This window comes from Macaca mulatta, chromosome 16 (genome assembly GCF_049350105.2).
Source record: "Macaca mulatta isolate MMU2019108-1 chromosome 16, T2T-MMU8v2.0, whole genome shotgun sequence".
Taxonomy (NCBI): Eukaryota; Metazoa; Chordata; class Mammalia; order Primates; family Cercopithecidae; genus Macaca; species Macaca mulatta.
Genome location: NC_133421.1, coordinates 11162108 through 11185708, shown reverse-complemented (window position 1 = coordinate 11185708; position 23601 = coordinate 11162108). Strand labels below are relative to the sequence as shown.

Sequence of the window (23601 nt, the reverse complement as noted above, 5' to 3'; positions counted from 1 at the left end):
CATGTGTCTATATATACCTTTAGAAGAACAGGCAGGCAGTGAGGTATATGTAAAGACCTGGGTGAAATTAGAGGTAAATGTTGAAGGATTTTAGAAAGCAGATGACAGAACCAGGCAAAAGGAACGCATGTGAAGCGTCTGGGGTAAGGTGTGCAATTTACTTCAAAGTACATCCAAAAAATAAGATGAGGGGAAAAAAGATATGAGTAATGAGTGGATAGAGAGACAGATGGGTAAATGTGTGATAAAGCAAATTTAGTACAACATAAGTTGTAGAATCTAGGTGATGGGGAGGAGTGTTCACTTCATAATTAATTCAACTTTTCCATATGTTTGAAATTTTTCATAATAAAATATTGAGATGAACAAGTTATGAGTGCTCAAAATGGTCATTCTTATATGTCCTAATATTTTATGACACCCAATTTGCCTAGGATACAGGATGTGCAAAGAGAAGTAGAAAACAGGGCTAGAATGTGAGTCTGGTGCCACAATGGGTGGGGACTTCTATGTCCTAAGGGAGACTACCTGGCTCAGTGAACAGCATTGTAACAGGGTCAAGAATGTCCAAATCAGGCTGGGCACAGTGGCTCACACCTGTAATCCCAACAATTTTGGAGGCCGAGATGGGTGGATCACCTGAAGTCCGAAGTTCAAGACCAACCTGGCCAATATGGCGAAACCCCATCTCTACTAAAAATACAAAAATTAGCCAGGCATGGTGGCAGGAACCTGTAATCCCAGCTACTCAGGAGGCTGAGGGAGGAGAATCACTTGAACCCTGAAGGCAGAGGTTGCAGTGAGTCGAGATTGCAGAGATTGCGACACTGCCCTCCAGCCTGGGCAACAAGAGCAAAACTCCATCTCAAAAATACAAACAAACAAACAAACAAACAAACAAAAAGAATGTCTGGGCATGTGCAGTGGCTCATGCCTGTAATCCCAGCACCTTGGGAGGCTGAGGTGGGTGGATCACCTGAGGTCAGGAGTTCAAGACCAGCCTGGCCAACATGGTGAAACTCTCTCTCTACCAAAAATACATAAATTAGCCAGGCATGGTGGCACGCATCTGTAATCCCAACTACTTGGGAGGCTGAGACAGGAGAATCGCTTGAACCTAGGAGGCAGAGGTTGCAATGAGCCGATATCACACCACTGCATTCCAGCCTGGATGACTGAGCAAGACTCCGTCCCAAAAAAAAAAAAGAATGTCCAAATCCCCACACCGGTACTTGATTACAAGTTACTCGACTGCTCTGATCCAGCTAAAAAAGTTACTTAATCTCTTTGCTCTATGATTTCCCAACTATAATAAAGGGATAATGACAGTACCTGTCTGATAGGGATTCTCTGAGTATTTAAAGAGTTTCTATATATAAATCACAAGGCTGAGTACGGTGGCGCAAGTCTGTAATCTCAGCACTTCAGGAGGCTGAGGTGAGCAGATTACTTGAGGTCAGGAGTTCAAGACCAGCCTGGCCAACATGGTAAAACCCCATCTCTACTAAAAATACAAAAATTAGCCGGGTGTGATGGTGCACACCTGTAATCCCAGCTATTCAGGAAGCTGAGGCAGGAGAATCACTTGAGCCCAGGAGGCGGAGGTTGCAGTGAGCTGAGATCGCACCACTGCACTCCAGCCTGGGCAACAGAGCAAAACTCTGTCTCGAAAAAAAAAAAAAGAGAGCATATGTACAAAACACTTAGAACCATGCCTGGCACAAAGCACAGTGTAGGTGGTGGTTGTTATTACACAAGGGGGAGTACCTGATGAGTTTTGAACTCAGGTGGTAGCAACATGTTTGGAGAGATGCTTTAACTTGACAGCTACTGACTCCCAGATGAAGAAGTATAAGTTTGGAGGTTAGGACACAGATTAGTAGGCTCAAGCATTCAGGAAACAACAGGATAAGGTAGAACAGGAGCCATAAAGATGAAAAGGAGGGATGGATTCCAGACACCCGAGGACGTAGCTTCATCAATCAGCCCCTGACTGTGGGAGTGGAGGAACGTGATCAACTCCAAGGATCCAGTCTGGTGCCTGGCAAACCCCGGCTCCATTCACAGAGAGGCAAAGTCAAAAGGAGAGGTGTGTTTGGGACGGGCATGCTGGGTTTGAGGTGACCCAATATCCAGGCAGAGACATTCATGACAAATAGGGGAAGAGCACTTGGAGGAGCTAACTTGGATGCATAGCAGACCCTGGCATATTTTGGCTGCCCTGTATACGCTACTCTTCCTTTGGTAGTAGCAACCTCCGTTTTAGAACCCTGAATCCAGTCCATGCATGGAGAGGGGTCTTTAATCAAGGGTCCTGCCCTCACCTACCAAGGGATAGGCCCATGGCCCAAGCAAGCCACACTGAGATGCTCCTACTCTGAATGTGAATCATGACCAGAGTGGCCAATGGCTGAAAACATTTCTGCAGACTGTGCTGTCCAGGGAAGAGAACGGAGCAGTTCCTGCTGCTGCTGAGATACCCTTAGAGCTGCCTGATTCTTGACAGTTCCAAGTTGGTCCTTCAGCCTTCCCTGTCATCCAGCGTGAGGCTCCTTGGCCTTCTCCTAAGTCCCCTTTCTTGTCTGAGTCAGCTCAAGTCGTTTGCTGTTGCTTGCAACCCAAGAATTTACAATGACACTGAACAGCATCGGGAGAGGCTGTGGACAGGATCACCCAGGGAAGGGCATGGAGAAGGAAAATCCTGAAAGAGGCTGGAGTGAGGGGCAGCAGGGGGTCATTCACAAAGCACAGACAATGAGGTCAAACGCGCTGGCTCTGCTCTGTTAGCTGAATGATACTCAGCCTCTCTCTCTGAGCCTCATTCTACATCTAACACATCAATTTCATGGAGCTACCATTAAAATCACAGGGGATGACCTGCACAGTGGCTCATACCTGTAATCCCAGCACTTTGGGAGGCCAAGGTGGGAGGATTGCTTGAATCCAGGAGTTTGAAACCAGCCTGGACAACATAGTGAGACCTCGTCTTTACAAAACTAAAAAATTAACCAGGTGTGGTGGTGCATCCCCATAGTCACAGCTACTTAGCCGGGAGGCTGAGGCAGGAGGATCACCGGAGCCCAGGAGGTCAAGACGGCAGTGAGCTATGATCACTCTACTGCACTCCAGCCTGGGCAACAGAGTGAGGCCCTGTCTCAAGAAATAAATAAATAAAAATAAAAACAATCTCAAGAGATGACATATATTGTGTATCTTCCCTGCACATAGTCAGTGCTTAATACATGTCAGCTTCCCGATCCTCTCCCCAGCCTCATCCCCTACTTAATTCTGCAAGAGCGGCATATTCTGGAAAGCGAACTGATAAAAACATTGTGTTAGGGTTTCTAAAAGGGTAATAAAAATGTGCCCTCTTTGCAGGATGAAAACATTTGAGGATCAGTAAATTAACAGAAAAGAAAGCGGCCCTTATGGTTTTTATTCCCATTTCAAATAAATCTAGCTACATGGCTTTGCTATGTCTTGAAAACAGAAATAACCTCAAAGAGAAAAAAAAAATCAGAGTTTCACAGAGGACAGAGGCTTTCCTTCTAGGAAAGGGAAAATGAAGTTTCACGCCGGATAATCCCAACAGCTCTGTTCTCTACCTTCAAGCGTACACAGCCGGGCCTCTGCAGGCAGCCCAATTTTCTGAGAGCAAATTTCAGGAGAGGCTTTGACCCAGAGAGATCTTTTCTGGTTTCAATCAGGTCAAACTAAGGGCGGCGTAAGCTCCTCTCTCTAGCCAATAGCCAATAGCTGGTCTTGCCTGGCTGGTCTACTCCTAACACGCCTGGCCCCTTAAGGAATAGAAAGTAGCTGGAGAGATCAAGGCCAGGGAGCCAGGGGTGGAGGGGTCTGGAATCAGGCTGGGCCCTGTCAGCCACATGGGAGTCTGATTTTTGTTCTACGTGCTATTGGAAGCCAGTGGGGGAATTTAAGCAGAGGAGGGACAAGCTCTTACTTCCTTTCTATCTGGCGGTAGTGTGGAGTATATTGCGATAGGACATATTCGAAACTGGAAAACCAATTATGGTTGCTTTTACTTGTGTTTTGAAGTTGTTAAAAAGAATTATTGGCCGGGTGCGGTGGCTCACGCCTGTAATCTCCGCACTCTGGGAGGCCGAGGCAGGCGGATCACGAGGTCAGGAGTTCGAGACCAGCTTGGCCAACATAGCAAAACCCTGTCTCTACTGAAAATACAAAAATTAGCCAGGCATGGTGGCGCACGCCTGTAGTTCCAGCTACTCAGGAGGCTGAGGCAGGAGAATCGCTTGAACCCGGGAGGCGGAGTTTGTGGTAAGCTGAGATTGCGCCACTACACTCCAACCTGGGCAACAGAGCGAGACTCCATCTCAAAAAAAAAAAAGAAAAAGAATTATTGCCAGGCCTTCTTGACTTAAATAAACACAATATTATCTTAAAGAAAGGTCTAGGGGTGGTGCACCACAATGAGGAACAAAGGTTCTAGAGCAGTGGCTCTCAACTGGGTTGGGGGAATGGTGATTTTGTCACCATCCCCATTCCCATCCCAGGGGACATTTGGCAATCTCTGAAGACATTTTTGGCTATCACAAATAGTCAAATGCCTAGTCTAGATGCCTACTAGACTGGCATCTAGGAGGTAGAGGTGCTACTAATGCTACCAGGAACAGGACAGCCATCCTCAGAAAAGAATCAACTGACCACAAACATCCAACAGTGTCGAAGTTAAGGAAGCCTGTTACAGAGTTGAGTTTACTGGATTTGGGTCCTAGCTGGATTTGGGTCCTAGCTCTCTCACTTAATAACTGCGTGACTTGGGGCAAGTTACTTAACCTCTCTGTGATCTTCTCCACCCTTAAGCCCAATGCTTTTTCCTGCTACCAAGAGATAAAAAAGGAAAATGGAAAGGCTATCTATCCCACCTACCTTAGAAGTAGGAAGACCTGCCTGGTATAGCCAGGGAGAGGGGAGGGAAAAAAACAGGATAAGGGCCTTCCTAAGCAGCCAGCAGGAAGAGGTACCACCTATCTCTAAGTCTCCTCTCTCCGCCATAGGAAATTGAGAAAGCACAAGGAATGCTTTAGGGAAAGGAATCTGACACACTGGCTTTGAAATAGACAGAGCCAGGTTCAATTCTATCTCCACCAAGTAGAAGTTGAGTGGCCTTGAGCAACTTAACCTAAATTTCCATTAACTGTAAAATATGAGTTATCCTTGTAATAGTAAAGCATGATGACTAATTTAGTCAATCACTTCAAGAGTTTATTGTCTACTCCGTGTCAGGTAGGGAAAGAAATTGTGCAAAGCATCAAGTTAGATCCCTGGCACATAACAAACATTCAATAAACAGTATCTTTTTGACAAATATATCCTTCTGATTTCAAAATGTGTTCACTATAAACTTGTGGAATCTACAGTATAGTAGACATATGTTTATCTGCTCAGCATTCCTTTCTTTGGGGAAGCAAACTGTTCCATTTCTATAAAAGCTCTCCTTGGCCCACGTTCACCCCCACAGGCATGCAACCCAGCTGCACCCAATTAGAATATTCCATTTTTCTGGCCACATGCCCAGGAATGGACATGTGAACCAAGCTGAGACAATCGGACTCTTCCCTGGGCTTTTTCTGGAATCCCAAGCTCTAAAGACTACACGAGCGTTGCAGAAGGCCATCTTGTTACCATCTGGGCAGAGTCAGTCTGAAAATGGATTCGGAGACAAGGGATAGAGACATAGTCAAAGACCTGGTGATGTCATCTGAGTCCCTGGATCCAGCCCTACCTGAAGCTGGTCTGACCCCTGGACTCGCAAGTTATAAAAGTCAATAAATGCCCTTTTGTTGAGTGAGACTAAGTTAAATTTCTGTCACTTACAACTAAAAGGCGTCAGAATAAGATAAACAGGAAATCATGGCACCCCTAATCTCAAAACCCAGAGAAAACACCATGACCTTTGAATGTGTGGTCCTCCCAGGTTTTACTGGGGTGATTGTTTGCTTTGTTTCATTTGTATGTTTTGGGAATGACTGGGGTGATTATTTTTAAAATAAGAAAATAGGTTTTCAAACCAGACCCCTTGGGCTTGAATCCTGACTCTGTCCTTTACTTAGCTGTGTGGCTTTAAGAAGGTTACCCAATCTCTCTGATACATGAAACATATATAGTTATGTTCTCCTTTTCTTAAAGTTGTAAGTTGACATTTTAAGAGAGAGAGAAAAAAAAAGAAAGATAACAGCTGGAAAACATAAAGGAAACAGACAAACTTCAGGAAAATAATACTAAGCTTCCTGAGCTGTTCATTCTTTATTACGCTAGAATGACGGGCTCCAAGCAAACACTGAAGGGATGGGAAGGTGACGGTTGAAAGATCTAAGCACTTTCCAAGGGTTTTTTTATTTGATTAATGAAAAGGATGAGAATAACGTGTCCAGATTTAAAACAAAACCAAAAAACTGGTAAAACAGTTCTCATGGCTGCATCTGGATCAGCCATGTGATACATCAAAAGGTATGTGTTATTGATTAATTATCAAAGCTCATGAAACTTTTCTTCTATTACAGCAGATTATTCGTGGATGTTGTTAAAATAACTTTGCTCACTCATTGATATGGAATTATCAAAGTTCATGAAACTTTTCTTCTGTTACAGCAGATTATTCACAGATGTTTTTAAAATAACTTCGCTCACTCATTGATATGGTTCGGCTGTGTGTCCCCACCCAAATCTCATCTCAAATTGTAATCCCCATAATCCCCACATGTGGAGGGAGGGCCTGGTGGGAGGTGATTGGATCACCGGGGGCAGTTTCCCGCATGCTGTTCTCGCGATTGTGAGTGAGTTCTCATGAGATCTGATGGTTTTATAAGGGCTCTTCCCCCTCACTCTCTCTCTTTCCTGCCACCTTGTGAAGGAGGTACTTACTTCTCCTTCCAACATGATTGTAAGTTTCCTGAGGTCTCCCCAGCCATGTGGAACTGTGAGTCAATTAAACCTCTTTCCTTTATAAATTACCCAGTCTCAAGTATGTCTCTTTTTTTTTTTTCTTTTCTTTTTTTTTTTTTTTTGAGACCGAGTGTCACTATGTCACCCAGGCTGGAGTGCAGTGGCGTGACCTCAGCTCACTCCACCTCCCACATTCAAAGGATTCTCCTGCCTCAGCCTCCCGAGTAGCTGAGATTACAGGAGCGCGCCACCACACCGGCTAATTTTTGTATTATTAATAGAGATGGGGTTTTGCCATGTTAGCCAGGCTGGTCTTGAACTCCTGACCTCAAGTGATCTGCCTGCCTCGGCCTTCCAAAGTGCTGGGATTACAGTCATGAGCCACCACACCCGGCCTCAGGTATTTCTTTATAGCTGTGTGAGAATGGATGAATACTTTCATAATACAATAACTTCATTCGCTTTTACTTTCTTAAGTGGGAGACAGAGGACTAGCATTAGAGCATAAGCCATCATTGAGCAAAGTCCATAAAGACTGCATCTGAGGTATCAATCAGCTGTTCTTATGACAAATTATTGTAGTGCTTTCCTCCTCTGAAAGGTTTGGGGTTTCATCAAAACCTGGGGATGCTAAATGCACATGTGTAAAAATCATCCACCTGTGTCGTGAGAGGAAAAGTTAACAGTGCTCTGTAGAATACATAACTGAGAAAGCAACGGTAGAGTTCAAATGGTACCATCTGCAAATAATAGGGAACAGTACTCATGGCCTTGGATGACCACACTAATGTACGGAATACAAACCAAAGAAAAGACTTTTCATATTTTGAGCCAAAATGAAACTCTATTCATTATATCACTGGGACAAAGAGAATGAGAAATACTGGAATGGAAGGAAATGCCTTGTGTAAAACAAACACAGCTAAGAGAAGGGTGCAGGGAATGGACTGTGGATATAGTAACCAGACTATATAGGAATCTAAGAATCTCAATTTCAAGATTCAGTTTTGAGGAGCTGAGTCAATATTTAGAGGAAAAAAAGAAAACCCAGTACATTGTGTTGTTTTGAGAGTAACCGACCTTCTCCAACACCGGCCCTCGGGATGAACCCTCCAGGTCCTCGTGTACACGATCCAGCAACCAGAGCAGGAATTCCAGGGCGTCATGCTGGGAATTGCCTTGGAACTGAGAGCCATACTTGGAAACTGCATTCTGAAAGGAAAAAAAGGAAATCCAGAGGTGAATTTGGCCCCTTATACAACCAAACGAAGGCTCTGTGAGCACCAGGTCTACCAAGTGGTCATTATTCAGCCCTGACCTGGGATGACAGCATGCAAACTGCTGGGGTGGAAATGTTCTTTCATGCCAAAGCCCGCCCTTTTGGGGCAATGTCCCCAAACAGTATGAGGGTCTCTGTATATAGGAGAAGATATTTTCTTTCCAGAGGCCTGCTAATGTATGTTCTATCCTTTGAAAACCCAGAGGGTGGTCTCTGTTGAGTATTTTGATACTGTTGACCATCTGACCCACCGAAGCTAACCCTGTGACTGCTGGGGTATGATGCTCCACTAGTCTTCCCTCCATTGGTCTATTCTCATGCTCTCTCTCTCTGTTCACCTAGATGGTGAACAGCCTTCTCGCCCTACTTGCTCTCCCTTGCTGATTTCATTCATTCCCATAACTTCAACTCTTTCTTCTATCAGAATACTGACATTTGCAGTGAAGTTGATTTCCTTAAGTACCATGCATGTAGCTCCTCTACTGTCGCTTTCTAACATGTATGAAATTTAAGGATACAAACTTGTTTCTGTGGTTAGGTCATCAAATGGTTGAACCAGCCGTTCACTACTTTGATAAATACGTATTGAGTGCCAACCACCTGCCAGGCACTATTCTAGGGACCGGGGATACAACAGTGAACAAAACGGATGAAGACTCACTGCCCTCGTGGTGTTTGCATTCCTGGTCCCCCTTGCGCTGTCCTTCTATTAAATTGTGTAGCAACTTTGTCATTTTCTGCATAAATGCACACTCCAGCTTTTAAAAAGTTTATTGCAAAGAGTAATATATGCACATACTAAAAAACAATAATGCAATAAAAAAGGATGATAATGAACTCTTCCTTCTACCTGGCCTTCATCCCATGGTACCCATTCTCAGGGGACAGCCACTTTCAGCACTTCCTTCAGCATCTTTCCAGGGACTTTTGCTATACATGTGTGAGCATGTGGGCATCTGGATGTAAGCAAATCACTTGTCTATGTGTTCACACATGCACATGCACACAGCACACAATGGCTGTGGTTCTCTCTTAGACTGCAGAGCCAAGCCTCCAGTCTCATCCCACGCAGGTCTGTTCTCTGCTCACGCCTGCCAAAGGGACTGGTCTTAGCCAGGCTGAGGACCAGGACAATCCTTAACACTGCCAATCAAATCAGGCGGGCTGGGATTTTTTTTTTTTTCCCCTTTAATTTTCCCTTGAGATTTAAAGGAGCCTTTAGAGGCCAGGTGCAGTGGCTCATGCCTGTAATCTCAACAATTTGGGGGGCCGAGGCAGGTGGCTCACTTTAAGTCAGGAATTTGACACTAGCCTGGCCAATATAGTGAAACCCTATCTATACTACAAATAACAAAAATTTGCTGGGCGTGGTGGTGCACGTCTGAAATCCCAGCTATTTGGGAGACTGAGGCAGGAGAACTGCTTGAACTTGGGAGGTAGAGGTTGCAGTGAGGAGAGATTGTACCACTGCACTCCAGCCTGGGTGACATAGTGAGACTCTTGTCTCAAAAAACTAAAAATAAAAATAAAGGAGACTTTAGGATGAGACAAAGCAAAAATGCAAGATTTAATTAACTGAAATGCTGGGTTTGAGTCTTTTTTTTTTTTTTTTTTTTTTAAGACAGTGTTTCACTCTTGTTGCCCAGGCTAGAGTGCAATGGCACGATCTCAGCTCACTGCAACCTCCACCTTCGGGTTCAAGTGATTCTCCTGCCTCAGCCTCCCAAGTAGCTGGGATTACAGGTGCCTGCCACCACACCCAGCTAATGTTTGTATTTTTAGTACAGATGAGGTTTCCCTATGTTGTCCAGGCTGATCTCGAACTCCTGACCTCAGGTGATCTGCCCGCCTCAGCCTCCCCAAGTGTGGCTCTGAGTCTTTATGCCAATCACATTAGTTTGGACTCTTCCCCCAGGCTTCTCTGCGTGTTGATTCCCAAGTAGGGCTACCAGATTTAGCAAATAAAAATACAAGATGCCCAGTTAGATTTGAATTTCACATAAACAATGAATACGTTTTTAGTAGAAATATGTCCCATGCAATATTTGGGACATATTTACACTACAAAGTTATTCATTTTTTATCTGCAATTAAAAGTCAGCTGGGCATAGTATATTTTTCATCTGGCAGTTCTACCCTCAAACAACCCTCAAACCTATCTTCTTGTACCAACACATTCTCTTTGGGGTGAGCAGCTGGTCCTTCCAACTCAAAATCTCTAAAACCAGCTCATCCTTTTAATGTAGGTGTCGTCTTTCAGGTTCTCCTTCATATCGGTCAGCTGTCAAGCAGTCTGGATGCTGGCTCCCAAATGTCTCCACCCTTCCCCTATAGAAGAGTCTCATCCCAACTGTTGAGTTCCACCTGTAGCTGACCCAGACAATAATATGTACCTAAGGAGGGGCCCAGCCCCTAGGTTCTCCCCTTGCCAACCCACTGACTTCATGGTAGACCAGACCAATTTTCCTACAGCTCAGCTGAATAGTGTCATGCTCTGACTCTAAATCCTTCCTTACTCTCCTGCTCACCACCAAATAGTCCAAAAACCCTCTCTGGTTCAGCCCCAAGCCATATCATTCCATGTTTCAAAGCTCCAGGTAAGTAATCCACCTAGCTGCCCCAAACATGCTTTCCTACTTCTACGGTCTAGACCTTTCCTTTTTTTTTTTTTTTTTTTTTTCTTTCTTTTTCTGAAACAGAGTTTTGCTCTTGTTGCCTGGCTGGAATGCAATGGCATGACCTCGGCTCACTGCTACCTCTGTGTCCTGGGTTCAAGCGATTCTCCTGCCTCAGCCTCCCAAGTAGCTGGGATTACAAGGGCCCGCCATCACACCTGACTAGTTTTTGTATTTTTAGTAAAGATGGGGTTTCACCACGTTGGCCAGGTTGGTCTCGAACTCCCGATCTCAGGTGATCCACCCACCTCGGCCTCCCAAAGTGCTGGGATTACAGGAGTGAGCCACCGCACCTGGCTTAGACCTTTGCTTTTGTTCTTCCTTCCATGTGAAATCCATTCCTCTCCAGTTAATCATGATGATCCTTTAAGCCTGACACTCTTCATCTTAGCCTGGCTATAGTACCTGACACCCTTTTCAGAAAGGAGGTGACAACTTCAAGAAGCCAAGACAAGATAGGGCCTTAAACATGTCCCTCTCCATAAACAGCAATTCCACTTTGGGGGATTTTGCCTTAGGAAATGGGAGATACGGCCGGGCGCGGTGGCTCAAGCCTGTAATCCCAGCACTTTGGGAGGCCGAGACGGGCGGATCACGAGGTCAGGAGATCGAGACCATCCTGGCTGACACGGTGAAACCCCGTCTCTACTAAAAAATACAAAAAAAACTAGCCGGGCGAGGTGGCGGGCGCCTGTAGTCCCAGCTACTCAGGAGGCTGAGGCAGGAGAATGGCGTGAACCCGGGAGGCGGAGCTTGCAGTGAGCTGAGATCGCGCCACTGCACTCCAGCCTGGGCGGCAGAGCGAGACTCCGTCTCAAAAAAAAAAACAAAACAACAACAAAAAAAGGAAATGGGAGATACAAGAAGACATGTCTTCACACATCAAAGTTATCTGGGTGAAAACTTATGACACAGTCAGATGGCCTTAAAATTTATGACTGATGAAATACAAGTGATAAAGAAAATAATAATCTGGTCATAAGAAGAAAAAAACTCAAAAATACATATTGGAGATTGTTTTATGTATATATTTATAGATAGAAAAGTAAAAGACCAGAAAATACATGGCAAAATAGTAGCAAATGGTTATCATAGAATAATGGGATCATGAGCAATTGTTTTATTTTCATTTGTAAATGACAAAGTTTTTTAAGAGTGAACATTGTTCTTTATTTGTCTTTTTCCAGTTATAAAGTATTTGGCAGGTATTTCTCAGAATTCTTTTTAATAACCTCCTGATGACTAGAGAAGTCATTCCCCTAGAAAGTCTATGGAAACAGGCCAGGGGTTGTGGCTCATGCCTGTAATCCCAGCATTTTGGGGGGCCAAGGCGGGTGGATCACAAGGTCAGGAGATCAAGACCATCCAGGCTACTAAGGTGAAACCCGATCTCCACTAAAAATACAAAGAATTAGCTGGATGTGGTGGTGGGTGCCTGTAGTCCCAGCTACTCAGCAGGCTGAGGCAGGAGAATCACTTGAACCCAGGAGGTGGAGGCTGTAGTAAGCCGAGATCATGCCCCTGCACTCCAGCCTGGGCAACAGAGCGAGACTCTATCTCAAAAAAAAAAAAAAAAAAGTCAGTCTATGGAAACATAACTAGAACTGCACAAAGCAGTTCCCAAAAAGTTAATTAGCTTGGGAAGAATGAACTGCAATATTTGGTTACTTATCCCACATTTTTTTTTTTTTTTTTTTTTTTTGCTGAGGTCTGCTATGTTGACCAGGCTGGTCTTGAACTCCTGGCCTCAAGCAGTCCTCCCATCTCGGCCTCCCAAAGTGCTAGGATTACAGGCATGAGCCACCGTGCCCAGCCCTATATTTGGTTATTTCTCTCCTTCAACATGGCATAACTCCATCTGTGTGTATGTTTTCTTTCCCAAACATTGACAATTTTTAACATTTCTTATTAAAATTATTCCTAGTTATTTCATATTTCTGGTTGTTTTATGAATAAAAATCTAATTTTATATGTTCCAAATGGTTATTCCTTTGATTTTCTACCTTCCATCTGATGTAACTAATGACACTAATAAAGTTAAAATAAGGATTTCTAGCATGTTTTAGCAATTTTCTTTCCATTTAATATTTTTTACTCCCTTTCCATTTTATGTCTGTTTTGTCCAGAACTTCCAAAACATAAGAGTGGTGAGGAAGGCATCCTTGTTGTTAAAAAGCCATGTCTCCATTATGTCACTGTTGACCTAAAATGGATGCTTAAGCACATAAGAGAATATAAATTCCAGATGGCTAAAATGTTTAATATAACCATAGAAAAGCTGGTACATAAAATCAAATATTTATCACAAGGTATGATATAAATAAATCTAAATCTTCCAATATTGGGGTAGGGGGAAGAAGGAGACAGTTTTGAGGAAATATTTGTAGCAAATATGCCAAGACCTAAGGAACTTACGGAAACATAAAAACATTGAGACCAAAGCAGAATAGAGAGATGCATAAGAACATTGAGCAGATGGGCCGGGTAAAGTGGCTCACTGGTCAGGAGTTCAAGACCAGCCTGGCCAACATGGTGAAACCCCGTCTCTACTAAAAATACAAAAATTAGTCAGGCATGGTGGCTACGCGCCTGTAGTCCCAGCTACTCAGAAGGCTGAGGCAGGAGAATTGCTTGAACTTGGGAGGCAGAGGTTGCAATGAGCTAAGATTGCACCACTGCTGCACTCCAGTCTGGGTGACAGAGCGAGACTCTGTCTCAAAAAAAAAAAAAAAAGAACATTGAACAGATGATTGATTCCAAGAGCAGACTCGCAACTAGTAAGGAAACATGGAAAAATCTTCCACCTCGCTCCTAATCAAAGAAATAAAAATAAAAAACTATTTTTAGAAGTTTAGAAGATAATGCTATTTCTTAGGATGCAAAGGCACAAGAGCAACGTAATGAACTTTGGTGACTCAAGGGGAAGGGTAGGAGGTGGGTGAAGGCTAAAAGACTGCACACTGGGTCCAGTGTCCATTGCTCGGGTGATGGGTGCACCAAAATCTCTCAAATCACCACTAAAGAACTTATCCATGTAACCAAATACTGCCTGTTCCCCAAAAACCTATTAAAATTTTTAAAAATATGCTATTTCTTTTTGTTCAATAAATTAATAATAAGGGATGAAGATTTATTAACAGCCTGGTGATTATAGTTAATAATAATATATTATATACTTGAAAATTGCCACGGGAATAGATCGTAAATGTTCTCACCACAAAAACGTAAGTATGTTGGCCGGGCGCTGTGGCTCACACCTGTAATCCCAGCACTTAGGGAGGCTGAGGCAGGCGGATCACTTGGGGTCAGGAGTTTGAGACTAGCCTGGCCAACATGGCGAAACCCTGTGTCTACTAAAATACAAAAAATAGCCGGGCATGGTGGTGCACGTCTGTAATCCCAGCTACTTGGGAGGCTGAGGCAGAAGAATCACCTGAACCCAGAAAGTAGAGGTTGCAGTGAGCCGAGATAGTGCCCCTGCACTCCAGCCTGGGTGGCAGAGCAAAACTCCATCTCGACGACAACAACAGCAACAACTCAATATTTAAAATTGAGATGGTGACTACACAGGTTCACACATTTGTTAAAACTTCCTAAATTTTATGCTTATACTGGGTGCATTTCACCATATATAGTTTAGACCTCAATAAAATTGATTTAAAAAGTAAAAATAGATAATAAAACAGCCATACCTTTGCTTTGACTATGTAATTCCATTTGTAGGAATTAAGCTTATGGGAACAATCACAGCTAAGGACAGTGATTTAAATACAAGAAACTTCAATACAGTGTAATACTGGAAAATGGAAACTCTATTTCCATTTTATGTCTTACTGTTTTGTCCAGAACTTCCAAAACATAAGAGTGATGAAGAAGGCATCCTTGTTTTTAAAAATCTCCAGTATATCACCATAGATCTAAAATTGATATGTAAGCACATAAGCTAATATAAATTCCAGGTGGCTAAAATTTTTAATATAACCATAGCTCTCCATACAGAATTGGTTCATTTAATAATATATTAATTGTTAAAGACGCAATTATTAATGATTGTTGTGTATTATTAAGACTAGGAAAATGTAACAGTGCTTAAATGAGAAAAGCAGGATATAAAACTAAAATTTTCAATTGTTTATACTTTGAAACATATCAGTATATTTACAATGGTTATCTCTAGGGGTTAAAATTACAGATGTCTTTTTTTTTTTTTACATTTTAACTTTTTTTTTTTTTACAATGTGCAACATTTAATTACATCATTAGAAAAGCACAGAAAATCAAATATTGCATGTTCTCACTTATAAATGGGAGCTAAATCTTGCGTACACATGGACATAAGGAAGGGAGCAATAGACCCTGGGGACTCCAAAAGGAAGGAGGGAGGGAGAGAGGCAGGGGGACAATGGCTGAAAAACTTCCTATTGGGCAGCGTGTTCACTATCTGGGTGACAGGGTCAAGAGAAGCTCAAACCTCAGCATCACACAATATACCCTTATAACAAACCTGCACACGTACCCACTGAATGTAAAATAAAAATGTAGAATTTTAAAAAAGAAAAAAAAGAAAAGAATTCTAGATAATACCAAGGACAGGACTTTTCTTTCTGTTTTTCAAAGGGAGTCTCACTCTGTCACCCAGGCTGGAGTACAGGGGCACAATCTTGGCTCACTGCAACCTCGGCCTCCCAGGTTCAAGCAATTTGCCTGTCTCAGCCTCCTGAGTAGCTGGGACTACAGGCACACGCCACCATGCCCGGCTAATTTTTGTATTTTTAGTTGAGACGGGGTTTCACCATCTTGGTCAGGAGGCTGAGGTAGGAGGATCACTTGAGCCCAGGAGTTGAAAACTGTAGTGAGCTATGATGGCACCACTATACTCCAGCCTGGATGACACAGAGAGACAGAGAGAGAGAGGAGGGAGGGAAGGAAGGAAGGGAGACAGGGTGGGTGGGAAAAAAATAGAAAGGGAGAGAGAGAAAGAAAAAGAAAGAGGAAGGAAGGAAGGGAGGGAGAAAGAGAAAGAGAAAGGAAAGAAAAGGAAAGGAAAAGACAAGACAAGACTCCTTTAACACAACCTGACGTGGTGTGTCTGCAACTAATTCTCCAGCCTTTCCTCCCCAGCCAAGTGGGCTTTTATTCATTTATTGAACAGAAAGTCTCTCGGCCCCACCTCCTTCCCTGGTTGGCATTTCAGTTCCCAGGTCCTGGAATGCACTCTCCCATCTTCCCAAGCCCTTCGTTGACACCCAATCCTTCAAATTTCAACTCAGTGGCTGGTTACCTCTCCAGGGAAGCTTTCCCTGCCCACCCCACAGGATCTCCCCCAATCAAATCACATTTTCCTGCTGTCACTATCATAGCACCTTGCATTTGTCCTTTCTAACATGTTTCTGTTCCAATCATGTTCCTGTGTGATTATTTCATTAACATCTATTTCTACCTCTAGACCATAAGCCCCTGGAGAGCAGCCCCAGAATCTGGGTTTGTACTCATCACTCATCATGCATTCCATGCATTCCCAGTCTAGTCTCTGGACATTCAATAAATATTTGTTGAATGAATGTTTCCCTATCTGTAAAATAAGAAGAGCTCACCTAGATTTCAATCCATAAGCCTGGATTCTGGGATCCTCCACTCCTCCCTCCAAAGCCGACTACCCAAAAATCCCAGGAAATTCCAGATTGTATCTTCCTCATTAACATATTACAAACTTGATTATCCTTCAATTCCCTGAGGCTTACTGGGAGCTCCCAGACCCTGGGGATTTGACAGCAGGAGAGAGATAGGAAATCCTGGTGAGTCACTGAGGGCTACTCATTTCGGAGTTTGTTTTTTTTTTTTTTTTTTTTTTGAGACAGAGTATGGCTCTGTCGCCCAGGCTGGAGTGCAGTGGCGCAATCTCGGCTCACTGCAAGCTCCGCCTCCCTGGTTCACGCCATTCTCCTGCCTCAGCCTCCCAAGTAGCTGGGACTACAGGCGCCCGCCACCACGCCCGGCTATATATATATATTTTGTATTTTTAGTACAGACGGGGTTTCACCGTGTTAGCCAGGATGGTCTCAATCTCCTGACCTCGTGATCCGCCCACCTCGGCCTCCCAAAGTGCTGGGATTACAGGCGTGAGCCACCGCGCCCGGCCAATTCCGAGTTTTTTCAAACTACTGCAGCCTCTCCCATTGCTGTGGTAACTGGATGGAAATGCATCTAGCACGAGAAAATGTACATAAAGATTACCTCCCTCCCTCCTCTAGGTTTCTGCAGGTGAGAAGGTGTCATGATAGAATAACGAACATTTCCCATGAGGCTGGCACTGTGCTCTACATTCGAACTCACTTAATACAACAACCCCATAACAAGGTAGGTACCACTATGGTTCTATATTAAAGATGAAGAAAGTTGCAGCACAGAAACATCTGGTAACCTGCTCAAGGTCACAAAACTCCAGAGACCTTGCTCTTAACCACTATACCACACTGCCTCTTTCTTAAAAAGCAAATATCACCAAAAAGAGACATTTAGTGACAACCATTTGTCCCACCGGCTGCTGCAGAACAGTGCTTCGCTAATGGAGGCAGGAGGGAGGAAGGTGGGGGTTGGCATCTCACGGGTCACATGGCAAACACTGCTTTCTCAGGCTGAAACTCAAGAGCGGTGATGCTTGTGGAATGAACACTGACAGGTTTCCCCCTCCTCCAAGAACAATCACTAGTCTGTAGGGAGCTTCAGTTCTCTGCCCAGAGCTGCGGGTTTCTTTTTTTTTTTTTTTTTTTTTTTTTTCCAGGAAGTAAACCATGTGCATCAATTATCAGGAACCCTTTAATTCAACTGGGACCCCAAACAAACACCCCGCTTTAACCCCGGGTGATGTGATACAAACAATTTACAACGCCTCAAGACCCTGCAGCATCCCGAGTAAGTAGACCGTGATCTAGCAGACAATAAAATGCAAGCCCGTGCTCATACATTGTAGGGGATTGAATGCGCCTTAAACAAAAGGATGCTATCTCCAAAATAGCACGCTCGCTGCCTTTGCTGGGCACTCAGCACGGTACCTGGCCTGCAGGTTGTCAGATTCCACCGGGCTTGGAATAAAATCCAAACTCTTTACCGTTGCCTCCTACGTCTTACATGATCTGGCGAAACTCATCTGCCTCCTAATCTCCAACGCCACTGGTTTTCTTTCCATATCCCCAGTACTCAGCTCCTTTGGGTCTATGGCAATTGTACTTGCTGTTCCCCCTGCCTGCATCAGTCCTAGAGCTTGCCCAGACCGCATCCTTCTCATCATTCAGATCTCAACGCAAGCATCACCTCCTTCCCCTGAGGCCTTGGGCTTTCAACGTCCCATTCCCCACCCCACATCATTCTAGACTGGAAGCTCTAGAGCGGGCGTTAGAACACTGTCCGGCCCTCAAGCCTTCAATACTTCAACAAATGCTTGTTGAATCCAAAAACTCTGATTACCCTTCAATCTGCCAGCTCACCCCACTCCCTCTCAAAATACCTAGGAGAATTCATTTATAAAGAAAACATAAGCAAGCGACAGCGTAACACATCGACTCAAAACAAAGCCGGTAATCCGGGGCTGAACTGGTCAATGGCATCTAAAGAAGGCCCCAAGAAAACCCCTTCCTGATCGTGCACACACTTTTCAAGAGGCGAAACCAGGGGGCCAGGGCGGCCGCCGGCGCAGCGCTGCCTACCTTGAACTCCGCGGAAAGTTGGGGCGTGTATTCGCGAGTCCAGAGCGCGCGCACCAGCGCCGCCAGCTGCTCGGTGACCTCGGCGCGGCCTGGCGCCGCCCGGTAGCGCCCCAGCGCCAGGAACTCAGCCAGCAGGTCGGTGTTGCTGAGACACTGCACCACGGCGTTCATGAAACAGGTGTTGCCGTGGTTCTTCAAGCCCTGAGCGCCCGGCGGCCGCGCCCCATCGCCGGCGGGGAGCTGGAGCTGGGGCTGGGGTCCGGGCGGGCGCTCCTCCCCGGGGCTCCCGGGGGCCGCTGGAGCCGGGCCCGGGGCGCAGGCGAAGCCCCCCTCACCGTCGCCATCGCAATATCCCGGCTGGGGCCGGGGCGGCGAGTCCCCGGGGCGGGAGCGGCTGCCCAGTGCCAGCAGGAAGCGGCTGAACAGGCGGCGCAGGGAGCGGCGGCGGCGGGGCCGGGGCGCGGGCGGTCCCCCTCCTGCCGCGTCCCCAGGGCCCGGGTCCATGGCTGCCGCCGGCGCAGCTCCAGGCTCGGAGCCCCCGGGCCCGAGGCGGACGAGCGGCCAGCAGGCCCTACAGCTTCGCTAAGGCGCCTGGTGCCGGCTACCTGCGGGCCAGGTGTGCGGGGACGGGGCGGAGGCGGAGCCAAGGGCGGGGCAGCCCCGCCCCGCGCGGGAATCCGGCCGCACGACCAGCCCCCTGCAGGGCAGCGCAGGGCCACCCCTACCCCTGCCTGGTGCCGCCCCCGCGGCGCTGACTGGGAGTCGTCGTGGTCGGGTTCCCCACCCTTCCTTACCTCGTAAACCGACAGACCTGGGTTTCGCCTCTGCTGCTGTTCCTCGAGCAGCCTTCGAGCAGTGGAAATTATGGAGGAATGAACATTCTGAAAGCGCCCAGTAAATGGCAAAGGCCTGGCTACTGCAGGAAGAAAAGGGCAAGGCAGGCATCTCCAGAGCACAGCCTCGGGCGTGGTGAGAGGCGCGCGCTGGGTGCTGTGTGGGGGTGGGGAGCGCTTTTGTGCACCGCTGGTTCCTCCGCAGGCTCAGGTGTGTGCGGACAGGTGTCGCCACCCCCTTTCAGACCGTCTGCCCTTTTAGGGGAGGCAGAGCCTGTGCCTGCACCCGCCCACTCAGGACCCGAACTGGGAGCCACGTGTTGCCCTGTAAAAAAAAAAAAAAAAAAAAAAAAAGCCCCCGAGTGGTTGTGGTTTGCTTTTTTTACACCACAGATTGGGTTAGAATCATTTTCCAAACACTTGTGAAACTTGATCATCCTTGCTTTAATCGGCAAGGAAGGGGGCTCAGAGGGGTTATCGCAACGTAGGGAGGCCGCCCGACCCGTAAGCAGGGAAACCGGAACTCGACCTGGATCTCTGGACTGCCGGGTTCAGGCCCTTTCCAACCTCAGTATTTGCTTACCAGGAAGTTTTCAAGCTCTCAGGCGCGCCCCCTACGCGGTTTCTGGTTCACTCCTTAACGCACAATCCTTGCTGAATGATTGCCCAATCAGAATTAGTTTGGCCTTGTCCCGCCCTTGATTCCCTGGGTAACACTGGGCCCCCCGCCCCCTCTTGATCCCATGCAACTGTCAGGTTTATAATTAATCTGGCAAGATCTTGCAAAATGAGTTTCTGGTCAATTTCTAGCTCAGAAAGAGATCAGCACCATGTGAGACGCAGTATTCTAACGCCCTGAAATGTTACTTGTTGTTTAATAAGTGATAATCATTTATTAAATATTCTTGATCCTGGCCGGACTTGGTGGCTTACACCTGTAATCCCAGCAGCACCTTGGGAGGCCGAGATGGGCAGATCACCTGACGTCAGGAGTTCGAGACCAGCCTTGCCAACATGGTGAAACCACGTCTCTACCAAAAATACAAAAATTAGCCGGGCGTGGTGGCGCATGCCTGTAATCCCAGCTACTTAGGAGGCTGAAGCAGGAGAATCGCTTGATTCAGTGAGCGGAGATCGCGCCATTGCACTCCAGTCCGGCCACAAGAGCTAAACTCCGTCTCCAAAAAAAAGAGTCTTGATCTTTCAAACCGGGTTGCAGCAGTTACCTCATGCAAAAAAAGCAGCATTACTTAAAGAATAAATAACATGCTTAAAACATCAGACTGTACTGTGAATCGGAGACTTGTGTTCTGGAAAATGCCATTATTTACCCCTCTCTGGAAAAAGATACCCGGTTGGGTGATTAATACACAAGGACATAAGGTCCATTTCATCACCCTTCTGGTGGAAAGCACGGAAGAAAGATGTAATGGCCAACTCCAATAAAGCATCTCTGAAATTTCATCTTTCTTTGGTAATTGTCCTGAGATCCCAACACCACACATTTTCTTTGAGAAAGCATGCATGTTTCACTCTCTACCCTGTCAGGAATTCTGCCCATGCTTTAGTACATTCATCACTTAATTCTCACAATAACCTTTTGAGCAGGAACTTACTCTTGCTTGACAAAAGAGAAAATTGTGGCTCAGAGAATTTTTAAGAAGCCTGCCCAAGATCTGGATTTAAATCTGAGGCTAGTCCCGTATAGCTTGACCAATGAAATGACAATTAAGAAGGCAATTCACTTTGCCTTATTTTTACAGGATAATAGCAATGCTGTCTGTGCACAGATCAGGAGGAAGGTCTGTGGGTTTTGCAGAGTTGCAGACAACAAATTATAACAGAAAACCGACAACTGAGAATTTATTCAAAATGTAAGAAGTTCTAATTAGAGTCTGCACAAATTATTCTTGAACATATTTCAATTTTAATATACAATGTAGGAATACAAAATGCATTCTATAAAGAAAAAAAAGTTTGGACTCAAGAACAAAAACAGAGCTGTGAGAAATGAAGACGAGTGTTGGAGTTATCTAAAATCGGTCTTCAACAGGACTGTGTGCAACGCCGTTAGTTTCAAGAGGTGTATGGGTACTTCCATCGCAAAATGGCCCCGTCGGCACTTACGCTAACGATATATTGATTTCCTGGACTTATGCGGATGCGTGTGATGTTGCCACTGTGTCCCACCCCAACGTGAGTCACTTCACCCTCATTATAATCCCAAACTTTGACCAGATGGTCATTTCCACCTGAAAAAGATAAACACGGATATGGCATTGCTGCAATACAAGAGAGAAACAACCCTGATTTCAAATAACTGGATCGTTTTCCACACGGTCCCCGTGTACCTATCTTTGTAATAACACTTTTACTTGATTATAAAAATCTATCTGTTGCGGTAAGTTTGAAGGGGAGGGGGAAATACAGAGAGGTAAAAGCACATTTCATCCCACTACCCAGAAATAACCACTAGTAAAATGTTGACTTGGTTCCTTCCAGTCTTTTATCTGTGAGTATACTGGTATACATATACATTATATATGTGATTGGTATTACACTATGTCTAGTTTGATACCTGCCTTATAGTCAATGTATTTGTGAAACAATTCATTTAGTGCATTTATTTATTTATTTATTTATTTATTTATTTAATTAATTTTTTGAGATGGAGTCTCTGTCGCCCGGGCTGGAGTGGAGTGGCGTGATCTCAGTTCACTGCAGCCTCCGCCTCCTGGGCTCAAGCCATTCTCCTGTCTCAGCCTCCTGAGTAGCTGGGATTATAGGTGCACACCACCATGCCCAGCTAATTTTCGTATTTTTAGTAGAGACGGGGTTTCACCACGTTGGCCAGGCTGGTCTCGAACTCCTGACCCCAGGTGATCCACCTGCCTCGGCCCCCCAAAGTGCTGGGATTACAGGCATGAGCCACCGTGCCCGGCCGCATTTATTTGTTAATATCCTGATGAATCAAAGAGCTTGGCAGGAAATGATAATGATGTTCCAATCGGCGTGTTTGGGCGGTAAATGCCTCTTTGAAATAATGGCTAATTCATTTGTTTTGGTGGGGGGGGGCATCGCATCATGCAATAGTAAAGTGGAATTAACAGACACGTTTAAGACTTCAGAAGGATGCTGGACAGCCCAGGCCATTTAAAGGCCGCATTTCTATTATCAATGCCTACCACAAAAAGCAAGCCTAGCAACCTACGTCTTAGCCTTTATTTGCGCCCTTAAGGCTCTTGTGCAAATGTTTCCCCTCATTGAAATGTGACTTCTGGATTTTTCTTTCTCCGCTACATTGGCTGCTGTATTGGTTGCAGTCTGATTCTAACCAAGTTGCCTTGAGACACTTTTGTGATCTTTTCCGATTCCCTCTGGCCTGGGAGTTCCTTCTAGGTCCTCGTCTAAATAAGCCAGGCTTGGCTTTTTCCTATCCCAGGACTCACCTGTGACAAAGTGCACCCCTTCCTGTGTGATATCCATGCCATTTATCGACCCAGACAGGGAACCTTCCAATTCTCTGATTACTGTCCCATCAAATACTTCCCAGTAAGCAATCTGGAATTCAGGAAAGAAGCATTAAGCAGGACTCAGCTCCGGAGAGTCATCCATGCACACGCTAACAAAAGATGGCTCTACTTTATATAGAAGGGAGCAAAAATACACCACGGGATGATACTGGCTGAAATTATAAATAGACTACAGCAGGGGGTGGCAAAACCATTTTAATATTTTTAGTATTGGTTTTAAATTTGCATTCTATTTAAAGAGATGTTGATGTGCTGATAAACCTGGATTAAGGCAGAAAGGGCTTTTGATAAGACTAAGCAGATTGAGCCTGAAGCAAGCTGTAACAGAAAGAACAGCCTCTGCATCCACAGCTAAGCTTCAGGCCTAGAGAGAGGAAAAGCATTTTCTTCCTTCCCACGGGGGGATGAGCACTCCCCACTCCCTAGAGTTCTAGAGACTGGGCCCTCCCTCTTCCTCACCCCACCCTTATTCCCAACTTTCCCTTCTGCTCCAAAGCACTGAGATATTCCACAGGGTGGAGTTTAAAGAGGAACTGGTAACCTTGGTTCCCTGTTGGGGAGCAGAACTACCTTAGGGGTGGAGAGACAGGGTGCCTAAACGAGGGTAATTTTTTTCCTGAATATACTACCTTTGTACCTTGAACTTTGTGAATG

At 45.3% G+C, this 23601-nt stretch overlaps 2 protein-coding genes and 1 long non-coding RNA gene across 7 annotated transcripts in view; 1 reads left to right on the top strand and 2 right to left on the bottom strand.

Moving 5' to 3' along the window:
* The window catches only part of USP43 (ubiquitin specific peptidase 43), an 86775-nt gene extending 67562 nt beyond the window's left edge, over nt 1-19213 (bottom strand). For all 4 annotated transcript variants that reach the window (XM_028836011.2, XM_028836012.2, XM_015118592.3 and 1 more), the window contains exons 1-2: nt 18582-19213; nt 8005-8136 (exon numbers count right to left, since the gene is read on the bottom strand). In XM_028836011.2, coding sequence (XP_028691844.2) covers nt 8005-8136; nt 18582-19085 — 636 coding nt within the window. In that variant the 5' untranslated portion in view covers nt 19086-19213. The remainder of the gene's footprint in view (nt 1-8004; nt 8137-18581) is intronic.
* Nucleotides 19214-19332: 119 nt separating this feature from the next.
* LOC144335322 (uncharacterized) lies at nt 19333-20878 on the top strand. The gene is made up of 2 exons (XR_013406097.1): nt 19333-19550; nt 20362-20878. It is a non-coding gene; the product is annotated as an uncharacterized LOC144335322 (long non-coding RNA).
* Nucleotides 20879-21324: 446 nt separating this feature from the next.
* CFAP52 (cilia and flagella associated protein 52) overlaps nt 21325-23601 on the bottom strand; it is a 70260-nt gene continuing 67983 nt past the window's right edge. For both annotated transcript variants that reach the window (XM_001118238.5, XM_077970351.1), the window contains 2 exons: nt 22864-22975; nt 21325-21666 (listed from right to left, as the gene is read on the bottom strand). In XM_001118238.5, coding sequence (XP_001118238.3) covers nt 21491-21666; nt 22864-22975 — 288 coding nt within the window. In that variant the 3' untranslated portion in view covers nt 21325-21490. The remainder of the gene's footprint in view (nt 21667-22863; nt 22976-23601) is intronic.